This window comes from Procambarus clarkii, chromosome 5 (assembly GCF_040958095.1).
Source record: "Procambarus clarkii isolate CNS0578487 chromosome 5, FALCON_Pclarkii_2.0, whole genome shotgun sequence".
Taxonomy (NCBI): domain Eukaryota; kingdom Metazoa; phylum Arthropoda; class Malacostraca; order Decapoda; family Cambaridae; genus Procambarus; species Procambarus clarkii.
The window spans coordinates 22,617,793-22,638,421 of record NC_091154.1 but is presented as its reverse complement, the minus strand read 5'-3'; the positions used below and the strand labels follow the sequence as shown (position 1 = coordinate 22,638,421).

Here is a 20,629-nt window from a genome sequence, read left to right as displayed (position 1 = left end):
GGAAAATGCCTAAACTGCACCATGATATGTATGCCTATAGAAGAGGGGTTGGCATAGTGGAATGTATTACAACTCTGTTAGCCCACTTGAATGACAGACCAGGAATGCTGATATTCCTGGACCTCGAAAAAGCCTTTGAACTGGCTAGCGCCCCAGCTATTCTCTGCTGCCTCATTGACAAAGAGGTCAGTGGCAACCTGCTCTCCTTGACCAAAAACTGTCTCATAAACAGAGAAGCAAGAGTAAAACTTCATGGCACAGTCTCTGAGTACAAAAGACATGAAAATGGTACACCGCAAGGTGGTATTCTCAGCCCCCTTCTCTTCAACTGTTTAATGGAAAGAATAATGAGGTTGAAACTTCCACATCACTGCAGGCTGCTAAACTACGCGGTCGACTTTGTCATCATCATAAAAGGAAGGAATGCGGCGCGCCTTGCACCCAAATGCTTAGACTGCATCAGTAAAGAGGCAAAACAGATTAGAACATAAGAACAAAAGGCAACTGCAGAAGGCCTATTGGCCCATAAGAGGCAGCTCCTATTTATAACCACCCAATCCCACTCATATACTTGTCCAACCCGCGCTTGAAACAATCGAGGGACCCCACCTCCACAATGTTACGCGGCAATTGGTTCCACAAATCAACAACCCTGTTACTGAACCAGTATTTACCCAAGTCTTTCCTAAATCTAAACTTATCCAATTTATACCCATTGTTTCGTGTTCTGTCTTGTGTTGATACTTTTACTTTTTGTTGATACGCAATTCGACTTCGCAATCACAACACCATCTAGCTCGTATCTTGTAACTCTATCATCATTACCTAGCCTCAGAACTTTACATTTATCAGCATTAAACTGCTTTTGCCAATCCTTTGACCATTTCAAAACCCTATCTAGATCAACTTGAAGTGATAGTGAGTCCTCCTCCGAATTAATTTCCCTACCGATTTTCGTATCATCGGCAAATTGGCAAATGTTGCTACTCAAACCTGAATCTAAATCATTTATATATATTATAAACAACAGAGGTCCCAGGACAGAGCCTTGAGGTACTCCACTAACAACATTATCCCACTCTGACTTAACCCCATTTATACTAACTTTCTGTTTCCTTTGGAATAGCCATGCCCTAATCCAAGTTAATATAGCACCCCCAATACCATGAGTTTCTATTTATTTAATCAGTCTTTCATGTGGCACTGTATCAAAAGCTTTGCTAAAGTCAAGGTACACAACATCACAATCCTTACCACTATCAACTGCCTCAACTATGCTAGAATAAAAAGATAATAAATTTGTTAAACATGAACGGCCATTTATAAAACCATGTTGCGACTCAATTATTAATTTATGTTTTTCAAGATGAAGACGAATTTTATTTGCTATTATAGATTCGAGTAACTTTCCCACAATAGACGTTAGGCTAATTGGTCGATAGTTAGATGCAAGTGATCTATCTCCTTTCTTAAAAACTGGTATCACATTAGCAACTTTCCAAAACTCTGGCACTCTGCCTGACTCTATTGATTTATTAAATATGGTTGACAGTGGGTCACAAAGCTCCTCTTTGCATTCTTTAAGCACCCTGGCAAACACTTCATCCGGCCCTGGGGATTTGTTTGGTTTGAGTTTTACTATTTGTTTAAGAACATCCTCCCTGGTAACTGCTAAACTCGTCAACCTGTCCTCGTCCCCACCCACATAGACTTGTTCGGCTGAAGGCATATTGTTAAGTTCCTCTTTAGTAAATACAGATACAAAATATTTATTAAAAATACTACTCATCTCTTCATCACTATCTGTTATTTGACCTGTCTACGTTTTTAATGGACCTATCCTTTCCCTAGTCTTAGTACGATATAACTGAAAAAACCCTTTAGGATTTGTCTTTGCTTGCCCTGCTATGCGAACTTCATAGTTTCTTTTTGCTTTCATTATCTCTTTTTTAACATTTCTAACCAGTTGTACGAATTCCTGTTCTAAAGTGGCCTCCCCATTTTTAATCCTTTTATACCAAGCTCTCTTTTTACCTATAAGGTTCTTCAAATTCTTTGTTATCCACTTTGGGTCATTAGTATTCGATCTATTCAATTTGTATGGTATACTACGTTCCTGTGCTTTGTTTAGAATATTCTTAAATAAGTTATATATTGAATTCACATCGAAATCCCCATTTAAGTCACCTATCGCTGGGTTCATGTCTCGCTCCAAGACCGGCCCACACCCCATACCCAAGACTTTCCAATCAATTTGACCCAAAAAATTCCTTAGGCTATTAAAATCAGCTTTTCGAAAATCTGGCACTTTAACAGAATTTTCTCCTACTGGTCTATTCCATTCTATGCTAAATCTGATTTCTTTGTGATCACTGTTCCCTAGCTCACTCCCTATTCCGATGTCATTAATTTGTGTTTCCCTGTTAGTTAACACTAAATCTAAAATATAAGAAAAGATTGGGATTAAACTCAACCCCTCAAAGTCAAAGGCCATGCCCATAAAAATAGCGAAGCCCAACATCCAACTCACAGTACAGGGTCAACCAATAGAATGGGTCGACACCTATCAGTATCTTGGAATCATCCTGGACACACACATGAATTTTAATGCTGAGGTCACTTACTTGAGGGAGCGAACTGCGGCCCGGACGGCAATCCTCAGGTCGCTAACCTCCCTTTCTGGAGGAGCCAATCTGCAAGTCCTTCGCACATACTATGTACAGGCAGTCAGATCAGTGATCGATTATGCCGCACCTGCACTCACAAATCTATCACACCAACAGTGGAAAAAGCTTGAAGTTGCCCAAAACAATGCTATGAGAGCCGCACTGGGAGCCCCCATGTGGACCAGGCTTGAAACTCTTAGACTGGAGACGGGTTTGCCCTCTCTACAAGAAAGAATATCACAAAGGACAGCTACAATTATCAGTAAGATAATTATTTCTTCTGATCCAATCCCAGTACGGCAGGCCTTGGTGGTTGGACTAGGCCAAAACAATGGAAACTCTTGGGTTGCAAGAGCAGGAAAAGTCCTAAACAGACTACATTTAAAAAACATGATTCTTGATAGAGAGGGTGATCATCCACACCCAAATTACTCTCCTTCCGCGCCGTGGGAAGAGCCTACTTTCAAAATAGTAATAGAAAGTCTCCCAATGAAAAAGGCTGCCTATGATCCGACAATCCTAAGGCGCATAATACCTCCGACAGGATGGGTATGGGGTCCACTACCCCCACAGGATGGGTATGGGGTACACTACCCCCCTCACAGGATGGGAATGGGATCCACTACCCTCACAGGATTGGTATGGGGTTCACTACCTCTCACAGGATGGGTATGGGGTCCACTACCCCTACAGGATGCATATGGGGTCGACTACCGTCCACAGGATGGGTATGGGGTTCACTACCCCACTGGATGGGTATGAGGTCCACTACCCCCACAGAATGGGTATAGGGTCCAATACCGTCCACAGGATGGGTATGGGGTCCACTACCGTCCACATTATGGGTATGGAGCTCACTACCCCCCACAGGATGGGAATGGGGTCCACTACCCCCTCCCACAGGATGGGTATGGGGTCCACTATCCCCCACAGGATGGGTATTGGCTCCACAACCACCTGAAGGATGGGTATGGGGTCCACTATCCCCCACAGGATGGCTATAGGGTCCACAACCGCCCGATGGATGGGTATGGGGTCTACAACCCTCCCCATTGGATGGGAATCGGGTCCACTACCTCCCACAAAATAGGTATTGGGTCCACTACCCCACCACAGGATGGGTATGGTGTGCACTACCCGCACAGGATGGGTACGGGGTCCACTAACCCCCACAGGCTGGGTATGGGGTCCACTAACCCCTACAGGATGGGTATGGGGTCAACTACCCCCACAGGATAGGTATGGGGTCCACTACCTTCACAGGATGGGTATGGGGTCCTCTACCCCCCCCCCCACAGGATGGGTTTGGGGTCCACTACCCCCACAGGATAGGTATGGGGTCCACTACCTTCACAGGATGGGTATGGGGTCGACTACCATCCACAGGATGAGTATGGGGTCCACTACCGCCCACATGATGGGTATGGGTCTCACTACCCCCTCCCATAGGATGGATGTGGGGGGTCCACTACGCCCCACAGGATGGGTATGGGGTCCACTATCGCCCAAAGAATTGGTATGGGGTCCACTACCACTCACAGGATTGGTATGGGGTCCGCTACCGCCCACAGGATAGGTATAGGGTCCACTACCGCCAACAGGATAGGTATGGGGTCCACTACCCACCCACAGGATGAGTATGGGGTTTACTACCCACACAGGATAGGTATGGGGTCCACTACCCACCCACAAGATAGGTATGGGGTCCACTACCACCCACAGGATAGGTATGGGGTCCACTACCCACCCACAGGATGGGTATGGGGTCCACTACCCACCCACAGGATGAGTATGGGGTTTACTACCCACACAGGATAGGTATGGGGTCCACTACCCACCCACAGGATAGGTATGGGGTCCACTACCACCCACAGGATAGGTATGGGGTCCACTACCCACCCACAGGATGGGTATGGGGTCCACTACCCACCCACAGGATGAGTATGGGGTTTACTACACACACAGGATGGGTATGGGGTTTACTACCCTTCCATAGGATTGGTATTGGGTCCACTACCCCCCCACAGGATGGGAATGGGGTCCACTACCGCCTAAAGGATGGGTATGGGGTCCAAAACCGCCTACGGGATGGGTATGGGGTCCACTTCTTCCTACAGGATGGGTATGGGGTTTTCTACCCACCCACAGGGTGGGTATGGGGTTTACTACCCTTCCATAGGATTGGTATTGGGTCCACTACCCCCCCACAGGATGGGTATGGGGTCCAAAACCGCTTACGGGATGGGTATGGGGTCCACTTCTTCCTACAGGATGGGTATGGGGGTCCTCTACCGCCTACGGGATGGGTACGGAGTCCACTACCGCCTACGGGATGGGTATGGGATCCACTACCGCCTAACGGATGGGTATGGGGTCCACTACCGCCTACGGGATGGGTATGGGGTCCACTACCGCCTACGGGATGGGTATGGGGTCCACTACCGCTTACGGGATGGGTATGGGGTCCACTACCGCCTACGGGAAGGGTATGAGGTCCACTACCTCCTACAGGATGGGTATGGGGTCCACTACCGCCTACGGGATGGGTATGGGGTCCACTACCGCCTACGGGAAGGGTGAGGTCCACTACCTCCTACAGGATGGGTATGGGGTCCACTACCGCCTACAGGATGGGTATGGGGTCCACTACCTCCTACAGGATGGGTATGGGGTCCACTACCGCCTACAGGATGGGTATGGGGTTCACTACCGCTTACGGGATGGGTATGGGGTCCACTACCGCCTACAGGATGGGTATGGGGTCCACTACCGCCTACAGGATGGGTATGGGGTCCACTACCGCCTACAGGATGGGTATGGGGTCCACTACCGCCTACAGGATGGGTATGGGGTCCACTACCGCCTACAGGATGGGTATGGGGTCCACTACCGCCTACAGGATGGGTATGGGGTCCACTACCGCCTACAGGATGGGTATGGGGTCCACTACCGCCTACAGGATGGGTATGGGGTCCACTACCGCCTACAGGATGGGTATGGGGTCCACTACCGCCTACAGGATGGGTATGGGGTCCACTACCGCCTACAGGATGGGTATGGGGTTCACTACCGCCTACGGGATGGGTATGGGGTCCACTACCGCCTACAGGATGGGTATGGGGTCCACTACCTCCTACAGGATGGGTATGGGGTCCACTACCGCCTACAGGATGGGTATGGGGTTCACTACCGCCTACGGGATGGGTATGGGGTTCACTACCGCCTACGGGATGGGTATGGGGTTCACTACCGCCTACGGGATGGGTATGGGGTTCACTACCGCCTACGGGATGGGTATGGGGTCCACTACCGCCTACAGGATGGGTATGGGGTTCACTACCGCCTACGGGATGGGTATGGGGTTCACTACCGCCTACGGGATGGGTATGGGGTTCACTACCGCCTACAGGATGGGTATGGGGTCCACTACCGCCTACAGGATGGGTATGGGGTCCACTACCTCCTACAGGATGGGTATGGGGTCCACTACCGCCTACAGGATGGGTATGGGGTTCACTACCGCCTACGGGATGGGTATGGGGTTCACTACCGCCTACAGGATGGGTATGGGGTTCACTACCGCCTACTTGATGGGTATGGGGTCCACTACCGCCTACAGGATGGGTATGGGGTTCACTACCGCCTACGGGATGGGTATGGGGTTCACTACCGCCTACAGGATGGGTATGGGGTTCACTACCGCCTACAGGATGGGTATGGGGTCCACTACCGCCTACAGGATGGGTATGGGGTCAACTACCGCCTACAGGATGGGTATGGGGTCCACTACCGCCTACAGGATGGGTATGGGGTCCACTACCGCCTACAGGATGGGTATGGGGTCCACTACCGCCTACGGGATGGGTATGGGGTCCACTACCACCTACAGGATGGGTATGGGGTCCACTACCGCCTACAGGATGGGTATGGGGTCCACTACCGCCTACAGGATGGGTATGGGGTCCACTACCGCCTACAGGATGGGTATGGGGTCCACTACCGCCTACAGGATGGGTATGGGGTCCACTACCGCCTACAGGATGGGTATGGGGTCCACTACCCTCACGGGATGGGTATGGGGTCCACTACCGCCTACAGGATGGGTATGGGGTCCACTACCGCCTACAGGATGGGTATGGGGTCCACTACCGCCTACGGGATGGGTATGGGGTCCACTACCGCCTACAATTATGGGTATGGGGTTCAACTCACCCCTACGGGATGGGTATGGGGTCCACTACCGCTACAAGGATATGGGTATGAGGTTCACTACCGCCTACCGGATGGGTATGGGTCCACTACCGCCTACAGGATGGTAGGGGGTCCACTACCGCCTACAGGATGGGTATGGGGGTCCACTAACGCCTACCAGGATGGGTATGGGGTCCACTACCGCCTACAATGGGTAATGGGGTCCACTACCGCCTACGGGTGGGTATGGGGTCCACTACCGACTACAGGATGGTATGGGGTACCACTACCGCCTACAGGATGGGTATGGGTCCCCTACCGCCTACGGGATGGGTATGGTGTCACTACGCCTACAGGATGGGTATGGGTCCAACTACCGCCTACTGGATGGTATAGGGGGTTCCTCACCCGCCTACGGGATGGGTATGGGGTCCACTACCGCCTAAAGGATGGGTAATGGGGTCCAAATACCGCCTACAGTGATGGGTATGGGGTCCACTACCGCCTACAGGATGGGTATGGGGTCCAATACCGCCTACGGGATGGGTATGGGGTCCACTACCGCCTACAGGATGGGTATGGGGTCCACTACCGCCTACAGGATGGGTATGGGGTCCACTACCGCCTACAGGATGGGTATGGGGTCCACTACCGCCTACAGGATGGGTATGGGGTTCACTACCGCCTACGGGATGGGTATGGGGTTCACTACCGCCTACAGGATGGGTATGGGGTTCACTACCGCCTACGGGATGGGTATGGGGTTCACTACCGCCTACGGGATGGGTATGGGGTCCACTACCGCCTACAGGATGGGTATGGGGTCCACTACCGCCTACGGGATGGGTATGGGGTCCACTACCGCCTACAGGATGGGTATGGGGTTCACTACCGCCTACGGGATGGGTATGGGGTTCCACTACCGCCTACAGGATGGGTATGGGGTTCACTACCGCCTACGGGATGGGTATGGGGTTCACTACCGCCTACGGGATGGGTATGGGGTCCACTACCGCCTACAGGATGGGTATGGGGTCCACTACCGCCTACGGGATGGGTATGGGGTTCACTACCGCCTACGGGATGGGTATGGGGTTCACTACCGCCTACAGGATGGGTATGGGGTCCACTACCGCCTACAGGATGGGTATGGGGTCACTACCGCCTACAGGGATGGGTATGGGGTCCACTACCGCCTACAGGATGGGTATGGGGTCCACTACCGCCTACGGGATGGGTATGGGGTCCACTACCGCCTACGGGATGGGTATGGGGTTCACTACCGCCTACAGGATGGGTATGGGGTTCACTACCGCCTACAGGATGGGTATGGGGTCCACTACTCGCCTACGGGATGGGTATGGGGTTCACTACCGCCTACAGGATGGGTATGGGGTCCACTACCACCTACGGGATGGGTATGGGGTTCACTACCGCCTACAGGATGGGTATGGGGTTCACTACCGCCTACAGGATGGGTATGGGGTTCACTACCGCCTACGGGATGGGTATGGGGTTCACTACCGCCTACAGGATGGGTATGGGGTTCCACTACCACCTACAGGATGGGTATGGGGTTCCACTACCGCCTACAGGATGGGTATGGGGTTCACTACCGCCTACAGGGATGGGTATGGGGTTCACTACCGCCTACGGGATGGGTATTTTCCGACACCCCAAAAACAACTCGTAGTACGATGAAATAAATTTATTGTGCTAGGAAATTAAATTTATTAACATTACTAACAAGTAGTCTAGTGCTGCCAAATTCTTCCTATTATTCATAGCTGCCTGTATATCAGCCGTCAAGTTTCCATGAGAACAAACTATTTATATAAATTGAATTAAGCCTAGTCTAATCTTTGTTTAATTTACAAGGTAATTTATACTGGAAATTGATTTAATTCATTAAAAGAGATTATACCCTCGAGTTTCTAAGTAGAATTGTCCATAACCGCGATCAGCTGATTCCGACTGGATAAAAGTTACGAACTGAATATTATCTACGGATATGTGTTGTTTATCTAATGACTCTTAGGTTCAATAATATAAACAGTGGAGAACTGTCTGTTGATACCTGAAGTGCAATTTTACGACGTAAAATAACATCGGCAACTTCTTATTAGATAGTAAAACAGAGTAAAATTTCGTGACTTATATGCCAAGATAATGCTCAGATAGGACGCGAGGGGGCGCGCGTCACCTCCTGCTCTGTAGAAGTCCTCTTGAACGGTGTCCCGAGAAGCTCGCCATTTAGCATCGCAAAAAATAAGGATTATCCGAGCTTTAACGAGTCCCAGACGTTGCTGCCTGCTTCACCTGTTATCGAGGACATGCTTCACCTGTTATCGAGGACATGCTTCACCTGTTATCGAGGACATGCTTCACCTGTTATCGAGGACATGCTTCACCTGTTATCGAGGACATGCTTCACCTGTTATCGAGGACATGCTTCACCTGTTATCGAGGACATGCTTCACCTGTTATCGAGGACATGCTTCACCTGTTATCGAGGACATGCTTCACCTGTTATCGAGGACACCTCGTCATGTCGGATGTGTAACCTAATCATTTTTTATGGCCATAATGATAGTGATAGATTGTCCGATCGTTAGGATGTAGGATTATCAAATAAACCTACTAAGTCTAATTCCGTGAATCGGTTAATTCCTTCAATGGAAATTAGTTGATACGACTGTAGTTCAATAAAAATTACAATGTATATTTTTCACAGCGTGAAGTTATGTCTACGAGAGCGGGTCCACGACGCCATCACGTTGAGACAGGACTATATTGTTATCGGTAGGCTGTCAGACGCACTTCTCATTATCTACTCTACAGCTAAGCTGACCATTACTTAGTTATGATATCGTAGTTAGTTTACTAACTCCATAACCCTTATTTACTGATAAACTTTATTGTTGAAATTATGCAACATATTATGTTTATTACATAGATCTAGCAGTCTTACATCTAACCCCAAAAAAGTGTGGAAGTGGAATTATCCAACTAATTATCAAATTTATACAGTTCGCTAATGTAATATATTCATCTTTATTTATCAATTAATTTATGATTATAGTAAACTATATGTTGGAAGAGTTTCCCCACATGAGGTCCACTACTCCCTCATAGGATTAGTATTGGATTCACTACCGTTCACAGGATGGGTATGGGGTCCATTACCCCTCCGCAGGATGGGTATGGAGTCCGCTACCCCCCACAGGATGGGATTGGGGATTCACTTTCCCCCCCCTCCACCCACGGGATGGGAAGGGGTTTCACTATCCCCCACAGAATATGTATGGGGTCCATTACCCCCCACTGGATGGGTATGGGGTCCCCTGTCTCCCCACAGGATGGGTATGGTGGTATACAATCGTCCACAGGATGGGTATGAAGTCCACTACCGCCTACAGGATGGGTACGGGATTCACTACCAACCAAAATTTGAATATTTATGTGGCGCATAATAAATTTTCTAAACTAAAACCTCATCTCCTTCTCCCGTCTTCAATACCTTACATTTTTGGGATTGAATCCTACCATTCACTCATTTGCCCCGCCCCAGTGTTTACAGACGACCCATCAGTCTGTGGGACGACCCACCACTCTGAGGTATGACCCACCAGTCTGTGGTACGACCCACCAGTCTGTGGGACGACCCATCAGTCTGTGGTATGACCCACAAATCTGTGAGACGACCCACCAGTCTGTTTGACGACCCACCAGTCTGTGGGACGGCTCACCAGTCTGTTTGACGACCCACCAGTTTGTTTGACGACCCACCAGTCTGTTTGATGACCCACCAGTCTATTTGACGACCCACCAGTCAGTGGGACAACCCACCAGTCGGTTTGACGACCCACCAGTCTGTGGGACGACCCACCAGTCTGTGATATGACCCACCAGTCTGTGGTACGACCCACCAGTCTGTGGTACGACCCACCAGTCTGTGGGACGACCCATCAGTCTGTGGTATGACCCACAAATCTGTGAGACGACCCACCAGTCTGTTTGACGACCCACCAGTCTGTGGGACGGCTCACCAGTCTGTTTGACGACCCACCAGTTTGTTTGACGACCCACCAGTCTGTTTGATGACCCACCAGTCTATTTGACGACCCACCAGTCTGTGGGACAACCCACCAGTCGGTTTGACGACCCACCAGTCTGTGGGACGACCCACCAGTCTGTGATATGACCCACCAGTCTGTGGTACGACCCACCAGTCTGTGGTACGACCCACCAGTCTGTGGGACGACCCATCAGTCTGTGGTATGACCTACCAATCTGTGAGACCACCCACCAGTCTGTTTGACGACCCACCAGTCTGTGGGACGGCTCACCAGTCTGTTTGACGACCCACCAGTTTGTTTGACGACCCACCAGTCTGTTTGATGACCCACCAGTCTGTTTGACGACCCACCAGTCTGTGGGACAACCCACCAGTCGGTTTGACGATCCACCAGTCTGTGGGACGACCCACCAGTCTGTGGGACGACCCACCAGTCTATGAGTCGTCTGCAGACATTGATATACAAGAGCTCCCTCCCTCGGGTCGGTCTTGAGGGCGGTAGATGTCGTTGGATGGGTAATGTCTGTAATTAGTGGGCGGTGGGTGGTAGATTATGGGCGGTGTGTTTAGATTATGAGCGGTGTGTAGTAGATTATGGGTGGTGTGTAGTAGATTATGGGCGGTGTGTAGTAGATTATGGGCGGTGTGTAGTAGATTATGGGTGGTGTGTAGTAGATTATGGGCGGTGGGTGGTCACAAGGGTCAGGAATCTACTGAACTTGACGCATATTCTGGCCAACCTGTAAACCTTTTTTTCCTTTCGTGGCGGCTTTGTTTACAATATTAAACAAGAGGCTGTTTATAACAATAATAATATGTAATTGTGAAGTTTTGAAGGTCGTAAACTGGTTTAATAAACGTACTCAAAGCCGCTAATTACTTTGAAAAGATGTAGAGGTTTGCAAGTGGCTACGCATATGATTGTTGACTCCTGGCCCTGGTATGGTAGACAGCTGTACGACAACGGACCCAGGAACCAAAACAAACAGCACGTCTGGCAGCGCCGCCCTACTGTATAATTCACCCACACACCACAAACTCCTTGTCAACTCCTCTTAATTTTGCAACAGCTGTATTATGCCTCACTGTATTTTTTGTTTTAATTTTTCTATTGGCTTAACGGGTCTGCCCTAAACCTGTTTACTCAGGATAGTTTTGAGGTTAGTGAATTTAGGCGTCCTCATCCCAGAAGTCAAATACTAGTTCACGGTGAATTATGCAAGCATAAAGAGTCTTTAGATAGGTGCTTAAACAACAATTTTTGACTCATATGTTACTGTACGTCTTGAGATAAGACGTTGATATGACTCAGTGTATAAATGATATGCCCCCAGTGTATAAGTGATATGACTCAGTGTATAAGTGATACGACTCAGTGTATAAGTGATATGACCCAGTGTATAAGTGATATGACCCCAGTGTATAAATGACATGACTCAGTGTATAAGTGATATGACTCAGTGTAAAAGTGATATGACTCAGTGTATAAGTGATATGACCCCAGTGTATAAATGACATGACTCAGTGTATAAGTGATATGACTCAGTGTATAAGTGATATGACTCAGTGTATAAGTGATATGACCCAGTGTATAAGTGATATGACCCCAGTGTGTAAAAGATATGACCCAGTGTATAAGTGATATGACCCCAGTGTATAAATGACAGGACTCAGTGTATAAGTGATACGACTCAGTGTATAAGAGATATGACCCAGTGTATAAGTGATATGACCCCAGTGTATAAATGATATGACTCAGTGTATAAGTGATATGACTCAGTGTATAAGTGATATGACTCAGTGTATAAGTGATATGACCCCAGTGTATAAATGACATGACTCAGTGTATAAGTGATATGACTCAGTGTATAAGTGATATGACTCAGTGTATAAGTGATATGACCCAGTGTATAAGTGATATGACCCCAGTGTGTAAAAGATATGACCCAGTGTATAAATGATATGACCCCAGTGTATAAATGACATGACTCAGTGTATAAGTGATATGACTCAGTGTATAAGTGATATGACCCAGTGTATAAGTGATATGACCCCAGTGTATAAATGATATGACCCAGTGTATAAGTCATATGACCCCAATGTATAAATGATATGACCCAGTGTATAAGTCATATGACCCTAGTGTATAAATGATATGACCCAGTGTATAAGTGATATGACCCCAGTGTATAAATGACATGACTCAGTGTATAAGTGATATGACTCAGTGTATAGGTGATATGACCCAGTGTATAAGTGATATGACCCCAGTGTATAAATGATATGACCCAGTGTATAAGTCATATGACCCCAATGTATAAATGATATGACCCAGTGTATAAGTCATATGATACCAGTGTATAAGTGATATAACCCAGAATATAAGTCCAGACATAGATCGTCACAGCCCCCTTTCACCCGAGGCCGGCCTCCTTCAAGACCGAACAGAAGGAAGAGTGATAATTATTTTATTATTTATATTGTTATTATTATAATAATAATAATTGTTGTATTTAATAATTATCACTCTTTCTTCTGCTTGGTCTTGTAGGAGGTCGGCCTCGGGTGACAGAGGGCTGTGACGATCTCTGTCTGGAACCGGAAGGTGGGGGACCAGGACGTCCACCTCCCGGGGCTCGTGCAGCCCAGGCTCTGCTTCAGGAGGCTGGGGTCGTTCACACCCTTGTTGGGGTGGTTCTTCTCCGGCCCCGACCACGGCGGTCTCCGGGTTTGGAGTCCCTGTGCCTTTTTTCACCAACTTCGAGGTCAACTCCGGAACTCACAGTTAATGCGACGGCGCTGGAACCAATCTTATTGGCATTTGCATTTTTATTGGAGAGTTTCGGCCCCGTGGAGAGGGGGGGACCTGCTGCCTGGGTAACAGCTTCTCCCCCGTATCAACCTACCCTGGCTTTGCGCCTATGAGAGGCCACTCCAGATCAACAGCCAGAGCGCAACACCATAGTCTCCTGAGACTGATGGATGCCTACTGCTACTATAAGTGATATGACCCGGTGTACAAGTGATATGACCCGGCGTATAAGTGATATGACCCGGTGTATAAGTGATATGACCCGGTGTATAAGTGATATGACCCGGTGTATAAGTGATATGATCCGGTGTATAAGTGATATGACCCAGTGTATAAGTGATATTACTAATATACACTACGTCCTAACTTTTGAAATACAATTGTATAATTACTGTCATTTATATAATAATATGACATTCATGGGTAAGTCACCAGGTATATTCACTTGTCACTTGAATATCTGTGTGTTTATGCGTGTCTGTATGAAGGTCAGAGTGTGCAATATACCAAGGCTTTGTCGATACGTTTGGTACGAGGTCATCTAGATAACTGCTTGTTGAGTGAGGTGTACCTATGCAACCCGTCCTCAAACCAAGACCATTCCATCCAGCGGCTGACCCCATAGACGCAGTCATCAATTTTAACATGCTGGTCATGCAAAACAGAAATTTTCTTAAATATAAATTTATACTATAATAAATCAGCATATTGTGCATATATAGGCATAGGTTAGGTTAGGTGTTTAGGTTATGTTGGCGATTATTTGTATTTGTAGTACGTGGGTGAAGCATTTATAGCGTTGTGGTACGAATAAAATTCGTCAGTGAAGCACTTGTTCCGGATATGTTCGAACGTCAGCAGTTGTGAGTCGTGTGTAAACCGCTTTTCATTCATAAACAGGGGGTTTGGCGGGTGCATGGAATGGACCTCTCCTCCTCCCTCTCCTTCTCCACCTTCCCTGCCCTTCACCCCCTTCCTTACCCTTCACCCCCTTCCTTGCCCTTCACCACCTTTCCTTACCCTTCACCACTTTCCCTGCCCTTCACTCCCTTCCTTACCCTTCACCACCTTCCCTACCCTTCACCACCTTCCCTGCCCTTCACCACCTTCCCTGCCCTTCACCCCCTTCCCTACCCTTCACCACCTTCCCTACCCTTCACCACCTTAACTGCCCTTCACCCCCTTCCCTACCCTTCACCACCTTCCCTACCCTTCACCACCTTAACTGCCCTTCACCACCTTCCCTACCCTTCACCACCTTCCCTGCCCTTCACCACCTTCCCTGCCCTTCACCCCCTTCCCTACCCTTCACCACCTTCCCTACCCTTCACCACCTTCCCTACCCTTCACAACCTTCCCTACCCTTCACCACCTTCCCTACCCTTCACCACCTTCCCTACCCTTCACCCCCTTTCCTACCCTTCACCACCTTCCCTACCCTTCACCACCTTTCCTACCCTTCACCACCTTCCCTACCCTTCACCACCTTCCCTGCCCTTCACCACCTTCCCTGCCCTTCACCACCTTCCCTACCCTTCACCACCTTCCCTGCCCTTCACCACCTTCCCTGCCCTTCACCCCCTTCCCTACCCTTCACCACCTTCCCTACCCTTCACCACCTTAACTGCCCTTCACCCCCTTCCCTACCCTTCACCACCTTCCCTGCCCTTCACCACCTTCCCTGCCCTTCACCCCCTTCCCTACCCTTCACCACCTTCCCTACCCTTCACCACCTTCCCTACCCTTCACAACCTTCCCTACCCTTCACCACCTTCCCTGCCCTTCACCACCTTCCTTACCCTTCACCTTCCCTGCCCTTCACCACCTTCCCTACCCTTCACCACCTTCCCTACCCTTCACCACCTTCCCTACCCTTCACCACCTTCCCTGCCCTTCACCACCTTCCCTACCCTTCACCACCTTCCCTGCCCTTCACCACCTTCCTTACCCTTCACCTTCCCTGCCCTTCACCACCTTCCCTACCCTTCACCACCTTCCCTACCCTTCACCACCTTCCCTACCCTTCACCACCTTCCCTACCCTTCACCACCTTCCCTGCCCTTCACCACCTTCCTTACCCTTCACCTTCCCTGCCCTTCACCACCTTCCCTACCCTTCACCACCTTCCCTACCCTTCACCACCTTCCCTACCCTTCACCACCTTCCCTACCCTTCACCACCTTCCCTGCCCTTCACCACCTTCCTTACCCTTCACCTTCCCTGCCCTTCACCACCTTCCCTACCCTTCACCACCTTCCCTACCCTTCACCACCTTCCCTACCCTTCACCACCTTCCCTACGCGTCCTACACTCAATCTCGAACAGACAAACAGACATTTTTAAAGATATACAAATAATATTAAAAATATATCACAGGGATTTTGAAACCTTGGAATGATATAAAAATTATTGTCCTCGGCTAAATGATGCTTATAAAAGTCTTTTCGTGAAATAACAAATTGTTCATATTGGGTTAATTTTGCAGTCTGGAATCGAAATTGAAATTGAAAAGCCTTGTTAATATATTATTTTTTGGTGAAGAGCTTCCCAGAATTTCCACATCACAAAAAAAAAACGCACTTGAATAGATTTTCAAAAATTAAAAATATTGCAGATATGAATTAAAATATATGTGTTTGTACTGCCAATTCTATATGAAAATAACACTGCAAAATTCTGCCAACCGATGAGAAGCGCATGAACAAACGCATAAATAGTTATATAAAAGTGGAAAAGGCTTTAAACATGGAAATCCACTGGAATTGTGGAAAGCCAATTAAATTTCCAATAATAAAAACCACCAAATTGATGAAAATATATATATGGGAATCTTCATGAAAACAAAACTGAACTCTGGTATGAAATGTTACAATTTTTGCCATAACTTATTTTTTATTATTGAAGATTAAAATGGGGGTCTGGTGATACGATTTTTCCAATACTTCAGAAGATATGTATACAAAATATTATTTTTGTTTATTGAATTGAAAAATGGAAAAACATTAACAAACTGAACGAAAACTTTGACAAACTGAACGAAAACTCTGACAAACTGAACGAAAACTTTGACAAACTGAACGTAAACTTTGACAAACTGAACGAAAACTTTGACAAACTGAACGAAAACTTTGACAAACTGAATAAAAACTTTGACAAACTGAACGAAAACTTTGAGAAACTGATCGAAAACTTTGACAAATATAGCGAAAACTTTGACAAACAATGAAAACTTTTATACACGGTACGATTTGTTCATACTCCAAAGCCTCTGTCCAATATAATTATTGAAACTGTTGCATAATAATGTAAAAGTTTGTGCAAGTGTGGAGCTGACAATGTGCAACGACGTCATCTATATCTAAATCAAAACTTTTCAAAACTTCGGAAAATATTTGCCAGTCCCACAAACACGAGTAAACTTCCAAGACTGCAAAAACTACTTAAAACAACTACAATCAGCAGCAACAACTACAATCAGCAGCGACAACTACAATCAGCAGCAACAATTGCAATCAACAGAAACAACTACAATCAGCAGCAACAATTGCAATCAACAGAAACAACTACAATTAGCAGCAACAATTGCAATCAACAGAAACAACTACAATCAGCAGCAACAATTGCAATCAACAGAAACAACTACAATCAGCAGCAACAATTGCAATCAACAGAAACAACTACAATCAGCAGCAACAATTGCAATCAACAGAAACAACTACAATCAGCAGCAACAACTACAATCAGTAGCAACAACTACAGTCAGCAGCAACAACTACAATCAGTAGCAACAACTACAGTCAGCAGCAACAACAACAATCAGTAGCAACAATTGCAATCAACAGAAACAACTACAATCAGCAGCAACAACTACAATCAGCAGCAACAACTACAATCAGTAGCAACAATTCCAATCAACAGAAACAACTACAATCAGCAGCAACAACTACAATCAGCAGCAACAACTACAATCAGTAGCAACAACTACAATCAGCAGCAACAACTACAATCAGCAGCAACAACTACAATCAGTAGCAACAATTGCAATCAACAGAAACAACTACAATCAACAGCAACAACTACAATCAGTAGCAACAACTACAATCAGCAGCAACAACAACAATCAGTAGCACCATCTACAATCAGCAGCAACAACTACAATCAGCAGCAACATCTACAATCAGCAGCAACAACTACAATCAGTAGCATCATCTACAATCAGCAGCAACAACTACAATCAGCAGCAACATCTACAATCAGCAGCAACAACTACAATCAGTAGCATCATCTACAATCAGCAGCAACAACTACAATCAGCAGCAACAACCACAATCAGTAGCATCATCTACAATCAGCAGCAACAACTACAATCAGCAGCAACAACTACAATCAGCAGCAACAACTACAATCAGTAGCAACAACTACAGTCAGCAGCAACAACTACAATCAGCAGCAACATCTACAATCAGCAGCAACAACTACAGTCAGCAGAAGCAACAACAATCAGCAGGAACAACTTCAATCACCAGAAACAACTACAATCACAGGAAACAACTACAATCACCGGAAACAACTAACATCATTAGCAATAACTACAATCAGCAGCATCAACTACAATCAGCAGCGACAACTACAATCAGCAGCAACAACTACAATCAACCCAACATAATAATCAGAAAAGCTGCGTGTGATAATGGTCCAGAATTCACGCAGAAACTGAGTGTGTCCAATGACGAAACCTGTACATCTTTCCTCAATGATGGCGGCCTAGTTTACATTTATTAACTAGTTTATGAGCTCCTAGGCGCTAAAAGGCTGTGTAAAACACTAATAACCTTGGGTTGTAATTGTTATAATAACTGAAACTCCTGAACTGATTAATAAATGTTAAAATATGGTTTATTGATAGAGTAAACATGTAGAGCTTTCGTAAATTAACGCATTAAGGTTTGACATATCCTGGCTAATGTGTGGGTCCCCTTATTCATCGATTAGCTTGCAAAGAAACCTCAGTTAGCATGCAAAGAAACCTCAGTTAGCATGCAAAGAAACCTCAATTAGCAGGCAAAGAAACCTCAGTTAGCATGCAAAGAAACCTCAATTAGCATGCAAAGAAACCTCAGTTAGCATGCAAAGAAACCTCAATTAGCATGCAAAGAAACCTAAATTAGCATGCAAAGAAACCTCAATTAAGATGCAAAGAAACCTCAATTAGCATGCAAAGAAACATCAGTTAGCATGCACAGAAACCTCAATTAAGATGCAAAGAAACCTCAATTAGCTTGCAAAGAAATATCAATTAACATGCAAAAAAAGCTCAATTAACATGCAAAGAAACCTCAATTAAGAAACAACAACAACATGACATGAAAATTTCACAAAAATTATCCTGAAATCTTGACACAAGTTGAATATCATATTTTCAGGACAAGAGGCTGGCTGTCAGAGCCTGTGTAAGCCTCAGTCTTGGTCGATAAAGGCTGACTCCAACACCCATTTTTCAGGCTTTTTAGGTCATTTTGAGCTCGTAACTCTTGACGGGGGATCGTATCCAGTTGATGAGCATCATGCAAGCTTCTTGGAGCTTTTACTCATAACATCCAGGTTGTTACAGTTTTTACTCATAACATCCAGCTTGTTTGAGTTATTACTCATACCACCCAACTTGTTGCAGTTATTACTCATACCACCCAACTTGTTGCAGTTTTTACTCATACCACCCAACTTGTTGCAGTTATTACTCATACCACCCAACTTGTTGCAGTTTTTACTCATACCACCCAACTTGTTGCAGTTTTTACTCATACCACCCAACTTGTTGCAGTTTTTACTCATACCACCCAACTTGTTGCAGTTTTTACTCATACCACCCAACTTGTTGCAGTTATTACTCATACCACCCAACTTGTTGCAGTTTTTACTCATACCACCCAACTTGTTGCAGTTTTTACTCATACCACCCAACTTGTTGCAGTTATTACTCATACCACCCAACTTGTTGCAGTTTTTACTCATACCACCCAACTTGTTGCAGTTATTACTCATACCACCCAACTTGTTGCAGTTATTACTCATACCACCCAACTTGTTGCAGTTTTTACTCATACCACCCAACTTGTTGCAGTTATTACTCATACCACCCAACTTGTTGCAGTTTTTACTCATACCACCCAACTTGTTGCAGTTATTACTCATACCACCCAACTTGTTGCAGTTATTACTCATACCACCCAACTTGTTGCAGTTTTTACTCATACCACCCAACTTGTTGCAGTTATTACTCATACCACCCAACTTGTTGCAGTTTTTACTCATACCACCCAACTTGTTGCAGTTATTACTCATACCACCCAACTTGTTGCAGTTATTACTCATACCACCCAACTTGTTGCAGTTTTTACTCATACCACCCAACTTGTTGCAGTTTTTACTCATACCACCCAACTTGTTGCAGTTTTTACTCATAAACATACAAGCTTATTGGAGTTTTTACTCATGATATTCCTTATTCTCGTCCCAGGAATTTGTTGAAGATTATCACAGCTTAGCCTATATATATATATATATATATATATATATATATATATATATATATATATATATATATATATATATATATATATATATATATATATATATATATATATATATATATATATATTATATATATATATATATATATATATATATATATATATATATATATATATATATATATATATATATATATATATATATATATATATATATATATATATATATATATATATATATATATATATATATATATATATTTATATATATATATATATATATATATATATATATATATATATATATATATATATATATATATATATATATATATATATATACAACCTTAGA

General features: G+C 45.8%; 2 protein-coding genes across 2 annotated transcripts in view; one reads left to right on the top strand and one right to left on the bottom strand.

Moving 5' to 3' along the window:
- Positions 1–18,529, top strand: part of LOC123765550 (rac guanine nucleotide exchange factor JJ-like) — a 34,489-nt gene extending 15,960 nt beyond the window's left edge. Inside the window, exons 2-3 of the mRNA XM_069302959.1 lie at positions 17,070–17,505; positions 17,967–18,529. Of these exons, the coding sequence (XP_069159060.1) occupies positions 17,070–17,505; positions 17,967–18,529 (999 nt within the window). The remainder of the gene's footprint in view (positions 1–17,069; positions 17,506–17,966) is intronic.
- Positions 18,530–19,309: 780 nt separating this feature from the next.
- Positions 19,310–20,215, bottom strand: LOC123765546 (CCHC-type zinc finger nucleic acid binding protein-like). Its single transcript, XM_045754212.2, has one exon. The coding sequence runs from the start codon at positions 20,213–20,215 to the stop codon at positions 19,310–19,312; it is 906 nt and encodes a 301-aa protein (XP_045610168.2).
- Positions 20,216–20,629: the final 414 nt, after the last annotated feature.

Coding starts and splice junctions, on each gene's coding strand:
- LOC123765546 (XM_045754212.2), bottom strand. CDS start 20,215: ATGTTTATGAGTAAAAACTGCAACAAGTTGGGTGGTATGAGTAAAAAC.